This window comes from Strongylocentrotus purpuratus, unplaced genomic scaffold, assembly GCF_000002235.5.
Source record: "Strongylocentrotus purpuratus isolate Spur 01 unplaced genomic scaffold, Spur_5.0 spur5_scaffold_2, whole genome shotgun sequence".
Taxonomy (NCBI): domain Eukaryota; kingdom Metazoa; phylum Echinodermata; class Echinoidea; order Camarodonta; family Strongylocentrotidae; genus Strongylocentrotus; species Strongylocentrotus purpuratus.
Window position 1 is genome coordinate 11,352,365 of NW_022145605.1, and position 7,992 is coordinate 11,360,356.

General features: G+C 36.9%; 1 protein-coding gene across 1 annotated transcript; it reads left to right on the forward strand.

Annotated features, from left to right (window-relative positions):
• Positions 1-2,794: 2,794 nt before the first annotated feature.
• LOC582604 (thioredoxin domain-containing protein 17) lies at positions 2,795-7,778 on the forward strand. The gene is made up of 4 exons (XM_782549.5): positions 2,795-3,039; positions 4,490-4,574; positions 4,905-4,986; positions 5,915-7,778. The coding sequence occupies exons 1-4, from the start codon at positions 2,895-2,897 to the stop codon at positions 5,981-5,983; spliced, it is 381 nt and encodes a 126-aa protein (XP_787642.1). The 5' UTR covers positions 2,795-2,894; the 3' UTR covers positions 5,984-7,778.
• Positions 7,779-7,992: the final 214 nt, after the last annotated feature.

A 7,992-nucleotide genomic window follows, 5' to 3' on the forward strand; every position in this document is an offset into this window, starting at 1 on the left:
TTTATGACTTTCGGGGGCTCTTTTTGGCATGTCGGGGGCTAATTCACCCCGAGCCCCCGTGTATTTTCCCCCCTGATACGGATAAGTGAGTGCCACTTCTAACTTGTGTTTTTAGCCCTTCTTTCTTTACTTTTTCCTTTTGTTTCTTTTTCTTTCCTTTCCTTTTTTTTTTTATTCAAAGAGGGGGACCCGCCCTCTCCCCCCCCCCCCCGTATATCCGCGCCTGAGTGACACCCACATAAACTAACCTTATTTATTTCCGAACAAAACAAATGTAGAAAGCCCCTCGACACCATAGGTGTAAGTATTCAGCTAGTTGCTACCCCCCCCCCCCCCGCTCCACCAAAATAAACTTCTAGTTTGATACCAGTGATTTACAGATGTTGCTGAAATGGCATAATTTCCGGGATTTTTCCTCACTTTTTAGTAAATTATACTTTTTATGCGTTTGTTGGAGAATGACAAATATAAACAAAAATCCAGTCAGGCAAGAAATGTGCTTATTTACTATTTAGAGGCCTACATGTCAGATCCTTGGGGGCTCAAGCCCCCCCCCCCCCTCCCCCCCCCCCCCCCCCCCCCCCCCCCCCCCCAGCCCCCCACACTTTTGAAAAAGTGTATTAAAGAGAATTAAATAGAAAGAAATAGAAAAGAAAGTATGCTCATGTGACCGTAATTAAATGCCCATACCCCCTGAGCTTCCGGGGGCTCTGCCCCCTGGACCCTACCTTGGACTCTAAGGCTTGTCCCTGGATGCTCATCTGACATTCATTTTAATGCCTAAAACCCTGCGCTTCCTGGGACTCCGCCCCTTGGACCATACCTGCCAGTGTCATGAATAAGGTATTAAAATATGCTCATCTGACCGTAATTAAATGCCCCTAGCCCCTGAGCACCCGCCACTTTGTGCTACGCTCTACCTTATCTTAAATACTCTAGCTTCCCCCACTCACTTTCAACCCCATTTTTAATCACTTTTATTTCCCATTTAACTCCTTCATTAAACATCGAAAATACTTGAGGCGGGACCTGGACCACGAGTATATACTAGTAGTGAGTTGGTTGAAGAACGAATCCACGTACAAAAGTATAATCGAATACAACAGTTGTGGGGCCGATATCACGAGTATGCCTTCATAGAATAAAGGTTTTAAAGAAAATATACACTTCTACTTTCAAAAGGACTGGCCTATTTGCTTTGTTTTTTGTTTTTGGGGGGGTGGGGGGGGGGGGGGGTACAAATTTTTAAATTTTCGACGACCCCCCCCCCCAAAAAAAAAGAAATGTGCTCACTACCCCCCCCCCCCCCCCCCCCCACTGAGCGACTTTTCGGCCGGCGCGATTTTCAAATTTTCGGGAGCAAAAAAAAAAAAAGGTTGGGCCCCCTCCCCTATAATCCTGGATCCGCGCCTGGGTGCGGGTTACATTCTACGCGGTCACACTAGAGCTAAAGCTATAGGGTAATAAAATTCAAAGCACTTTGGAAGCGCATAGAGATGTTATTTCATAACGTATTATGCGCTATACAAGAACTGAACTATTATTTTTCTTATTATTCTTATCAACATTATTTATTGTAAATGAAACTGACAATGTGTAGCGTGAAATAAACCTAACTGAAATAAGAAGGAGTCGTAAAACCAATAAGATGTGCAATAGGCGAACAAAGACCGGGGCGCGGGGGGGGGGGGGGGGGGGGGTGGGGGTGCTGATGCGTATTTTGCCAGCGAATAAACGTTCAATATGGTTGTTCAAGCGAGAGAAGCAAGTGAGCAAAACTTTGATACTCTATATAGTGCACAATGTAAACTGTCATCAAAATATACGAAGAAGGTAAAATCAAGTTGTCGAGTCCGATTATAAGGTGTCGATTGTCGAAATAATTGGCGCTGTTGCCCGGATATGGGTAATTTCATTTTAGTTTCGGGGGAGGGTTGTAAGTGCCTGGCCCTAGCTCATGAACCCCTCCTCGTTTGCCTATATATTTACAGCAAAGTCTGATTGAATACGCATACTTTCAAGTTTGGATTCAAAGCCAGTTTGATTTCGGTTACATAAATATTTAGTATATGATTTTTGCACGAAAGTATATGAGAAATTGACCCGTTTAATTCCTTTCATAGAGTGATTGAGAAAAAAAAAGGATATTATGTTATCGACCCATCCTTGGAGACTGATTATCCGTAGTGAAACGGAAAGAGGACATAACATTGGAATAAACATAATAACCGTCCGATTAATTAGATCAAGCGAAAGCTAGGGGGATGTTTAAAAAAGGATGCTAGTGCTACGAGGGTTATACAAAAGGGAAATAAAGTGGAACAAACTTTACTATATCCAGATGGGAGAGACAGAGATGGAAGATCATTAACCAAGGTCTCCTCGTCTTTCTTATTCTACACTATGGTTATATTTTATTATTATTTGTTACATGTGAATTCTGGAAGACAAATAAACTTGAGATGAGTTAATAATAATAATAATAATATTCAGTTTTTATATAGCGCTTAATACATCTCGGACGTCTCTAAGCGCTGTACAGCATGGGCGTAAATCTGTAATTGATACCTATTGTTCAGGGTGGGGGTGATCTATTCATTCATTCAATATGTATTACGTAAGGATTGACGCCCATGCTGTACATATATATTGAGTTGAGTTGAGATAGAGAACAATTCAAAATACATATACAAGAGAGAAAACGGGAAATACGGGGTGCCATAACAATGAAATAAGAGCTACCCATAAAAATATCTCTATGGAGCTACCATAACTTACTTATAACTAAAGAGGGCGATAATCAATTTGCGACAGCTGTATGGATTATTAGCAGGGAAAAAAAAATCTTGAACCCCATCTCCATGTATTTCTTCTAACATTACAATCAAGACGAAATGGTGCTCCAAGAGAAAACAGAAGGGCTCGACAATTTCCTTCAGCTTCTTGAAAAGCATAAAGAAAAGAAGACAATTATTGCTCTATTCTGCGGAGGGAAGAACAGTAGTGACGGAGTAAGCTGGTGTCCCGATTGTGTTTCTGGTATGTAAGCATTGTCCCTTGTGTTCATTTTGATGTTGGGGTTACTGAAAAAAAAAGCCTTTCCTCATTAATTAACTATTCTCTTTACACAAAACTGGTGCATGTATCAATTTCTCTAATGCATCTTTCTCTTATATCTTATGCATCTTTCTCTTCTCAAAATTTTTATTTTCAATTTTAGAGGCGCGTGATACCTAGCCTTAAGGGCTCTCTCGAAATGTTTTTTTAATGATATTATTCGAGAGAGCCTTAACTTGCTCCCATACCCCTGCACGGAGAGGCATGTAAACAAAACTCAAAAGTGGTCCAAAATCACACTTTCGCGCACCCGACCAATATTGGACAGTGGCTTTGATAAATTTTGTCGTAGTTTTGGTCTTAATTACCGCCTTAATTTCAAAATCGGATCTGAAAATAACAAAATAAGAGCAATTTTCTTACCAGACCGATACAGCTCAGCTCCCTTTTCACGTGTACCGTGTGAATTCACGATGTCTACACAATGGTGATGACCTCTGACTGGCACTTTGTAAATGTGCTGCTTCCGTATAATGCGCTGAATAACACTCATACAGCGCATTATACGGAAGCAGCACAATTTACCCACAATTACGGAAGTGCCCCCAACTGAGCCAGATATTTTTCACATTCACGGGGGCAAACATATTTTTCTGTTCTCTCACTACCCATGTATAATTTCTCCCACGGCCTCGGCAGCTATTTATTTCCATACATTAAAATTATCCTAAGTACTGAATTTTTATTCATTCGCAGACAATTAAAGCTCAAAATTGTTATTAAAATTCTTGTCTCACATGCAACATTGAACTACAAAATAATTTGAAAAAGCTAGGTCATTTTTTTGGAAAAAATCAGTCACTTTAAATTGAAACTGTAATAGCAGTTATTCACTTGAATGCTCACACTATTTTCTTCCATTTTTTAAGTCATTCTATTTGCTGCATATAACTACACCTTGGGTTATACTATATATGACGGTGGCGACTCCTTATTTTAAAGTTTTCTAAAGCTCTTCAAGTCTAAACGAAAATTGATATCATTAACATAACTTTTTGAAAATAAAATTTTGACTTTTCTTCTTTATCTTTTTCTCCTATTTTCCTTCTCTTTCCTTTTTAAACATAACTTGTTTTGATTATAAATTAATGCTTGAATTGAAATTAAAGAATAAAATGCTTGAAGGTCAAAATTGTCAAATTAATTTTACGGGTGTTAGTGGTTACTTATTTTGTTATAATAACCATGATCAACATAAAACTATAAAAATGTTTTGAAACTAAGTTATAGATATAGGCCTGTTATCCACAAATGATATATTTTCACTGAAAAGCTTAACGGGCACTATTTTAAATGAAACTACCAGAGAAAGACTTGAAACTGCGCTCGGTCGGAGCAATAACAGCAAATCCCTCTGTTTATCTGCCTTTAGCGGAACCGATCATTGAAAAAGGTCTAGCAGCAGCAGCACCAGAGGATGCCGTCTTCATCTATTGCTCTGTAGGAGACAGAACAAGGTAACTAGCTCATTAATTATTAATATCTTGAACTGTTGCCTAGCCATAAAAATATTTAAATTATGGATGTGTAATTACTCCACACTCTCTGCGTGCAATTTGCAGATCTATGCATAACTCTTTGTGTATATGGCAGGGACTTTTGCAAAAATGATCTGCAATATCCAAACATTGTGGCTGTTTTGGGACACACATCATCCATGAATTGATTGTGCTTTGAAGTTTACAAATCAGTAATGTAGATTTTTTTTTTAATGAACATGCAGTGCTCCCTTTTAATTTGTATGAATTGTAAAAAAATATTTTTGATTTTACTTTCTGCCAATTTAGCTGGAAGGACCCAAACAATGCTTATCGCACACATCCTAAACTGCAACTAAAAGGTGTTCCTACTTTACTGCAATGGGACACGGTGAGTATTTGAATAAATAAATTCTAAGTTTCTAATAAGTTTTTACCATCATGTCAAGGCTAGAGATCAAATCCTCTGTTTGGAGCTAGAAGGGCAATGACCCATACCATTTATACATACTGGTACATGTAGTTCATGCATTTCTGGCTCGATCCAACAGACACGATTATCAACATTACATTAAATGATGTAATATATCAGATCTTGATTTTGTTTGATGCTAGCATGAAAGTATGATAACATACATGTACATGAAATGCTAATAAGGAGACCTAAAGGAATCATTAATACAGTCATATTTTAGTAATTAGAATGGTCTACTTTCCTTCTTGTTACGTTTGTTGGAGTGATCTAGTCGGTTTCTATTTTCTTTTATTTATTTATTGAGATTTTTTGAGATTTTTTTAAATATTGACAATACATTTATGTTTTTCAAAGTTAATGAGGAGTAGCAATCATAGTTTCAATATGAAGGCAGAATGAGTGAACTAATATTTCTGCATCATTTTCTCTTGCTTTTGCCAATCCCACCCATGCTTCTGAAATCTTCTGTCTCTATCTCTGTCCCTCTCTCTGTCTCTCTTTCTTTTTCTCTGTCTGTCTGTCTTTCTGTCTCACTCTCTCTGTTAACTGTCTCTATTTCCTTCATTATTTCATCGCCTTTTGTTATCTTGCCCTTCATTGTTCCTTTTAAATTTCCCTCGTCTTTTATTTCATTTTTCTGTTATTCGCTTTTCATTCTCTCCTTCTCTTTATTTATCTTTCTATCACACTATCTTTGTCCTACTCTGTGGTTGCCTCTTTCTCTCCTCCCTTTCTCTCCCGTTCACACATACACTCGCACAATCACTAACCTACCCACATTATCCTTTTTTATTTTATATTTCTATCCGTCTGTCTTCCTCTGATACACCATTGCCTGTGTCAGCCAAAGAAACTAGGCGAGAAAGACTGTTCCAACGCTGATCTGGTCCAGATGTTCTTCGAAGAAGACTGATCAAGATAGATTCTCTAGGCCCAGGAAATGGAATCAACTAGTAAAATCAACATATTGCCTTCAGATTTGTGCATACCTGAAGTACTTGGTTCGCTCTTATATGACAGTCTAATTGTTGAACACTTTGGCAACAGTATGACAACAACAAAAAAAATCACAGTTTTTGCTGTATACTTTTCAATAGATGTCCACTCATTTATTGTCAGTTTAGGCACATGTCTTTTGAATACCGGTAGAGAAATATATGGGTGTTGCCAATTTGAAGACGAAATGTGGAGAAGATCTTTAAATTTCAAGAAAGTCCCAGGTAATTACTTTGATAAAAGACTAAACCTCATAAACTTTGGGTACCGGTATGTAGATTCAATTTCTAACACTTCAAATTCAGACAATTTGTACTGCTGGTACTGTACAAGTCCGACAGAAACTTTTGCGATCCTGAAATATTTGTGAAAATCAAGAGTGGTTCAGATTCACAAAGTTTCATGCTGCTAATTAATTGAAGCACAAATGATGGAACACTAGATGTTTGTATTTTTTAAAAGGTTCTTAAATATAATATAAATGGCCATCCTTAACAATTTGAGAAAGTTTTATGACATTTAATTCTCTGATTTTACAGTACAAATATAACGGAAATCTTGGTTAAAAACTTAAAATGAAGCACAGTGGTGAAGCATTGGTTTTTAAACTGGGAGCTTCCAGATTTTAAAAACAAGTGCCGTTTGGTCCAGAATCAGCCTCCAAATACGAATTGGACTCAAAGCCACACAGGTCAATTGGTTGTTTATCTACTTGCACAATTTGCACATTCTTGCATGCTTACCAGTCAAATACAAACGGTCAGTCAATCACTCATTACCCCGTAGCAGCAAAGTATTAAGTTTGCTCTTTTACGCATCAAGGTGTTTTTTTTCTTCCTGCTAGTTGATGATTTAATAGAAAGTGAAAAGAATATGCCATGATATATTTTGGCTGAGAAATGTGTGTAATCAAAGTTTAAATTGCAGTTTTTCATTCAGCTTATTGCCATGATAAACATACAATTGCTTCCTTTCCTTTTATTTCAGGTATTATAGAATATTTTACTTGTTGTAATGGTATAGTTTTCTACTGTTATGAATAACTGGATACAGCTATTATTGCCTTCTTTAATTATATCGCTATGTAAAAATACTACACATTTACTAAAATATTATTGTTAAGGGAAGCTGTTAGAAAAACAAATAGAAAATGACATGTGAGTGAAAATGAATTATTACCCAATTTGTGAAAAGAAAAAAAATGCATGGAAAAGTGTGATCCCTAGTAATATGTTCCAATATATTTTTTAAAGGTAATTACAATATCACACAGTACTGACTTATCATGTATATTAATCTGATTCTTTTGCTAGCTAATTTCTGTTACAGAACCAGAGTTGATGATTTTTCTCAGAGGTATAGATGTAAATACAGGTTTAAAACTTGTTGGCAACTACTCAACAACTGATTTTTGTTTGTTTGTTGTTTTTGTTATTGTCAGACATTCCACAAAACTCTGAATGTCTCTTGTGGGAAGATACAAGCTTTTTTTTGTAAAGTCCTTGTATATATTTCAATTATATTGCATTTAAATTTTTTACATGACAGTCAAGTATTGTATGTTATCCAAAAAAGGAAAATATAAAGAATATAGAAAATATTTCACTTCATGCTGTTTTGTGTAACCGTATACTCTCCTGCAACATATACACCATCATACAGTCAAGGATATGAGGTTTATGAACTTTTATAAAAAATGTTTCATCATTATCAATATTGTTTTTGTTGTTGTTGTGGTAGTGATGGTGGTGATCGAAGTGTAGAGTTGCCTTTGGATAAGATATATGTATGTTTTCTTCATAATGAGAAAGAGGTAGGGGGAAGGGAGAGAGAGAGAGAGAGAGAGAGAGAGGGAGGGGGTATTTGAGAGAGATAGATATGGAGTGTTTTAGAGCGAGAGATGGAGAGAGATAGGGGGTAAATCAG

Bases quoted from the DNA above. Each gene is read 5' to 3' on its own strand.
- LOC582604 (XM_782549.5), top strand. From the start codon at position 2,895: ATGGTGCTCCAAGAGAAAACAGAAGGGCTCGACAATTTCCTTCAGCTT. The intron at 3,040-4,489 runs GTATGTAAGCAT...ATCTGCCTTTAG, and splicing joins GTGTCCCGATTGTGTTTCTG to CGGAACCGATCATTGAAAAA. The intron at 4,987-5,914 runs GTGAGTATTTGA...TGCCTGTGTCAG, and splicing joins CTTTACTGCAATGGGACACG to CCAAAGAAACTAGGCGAGAA.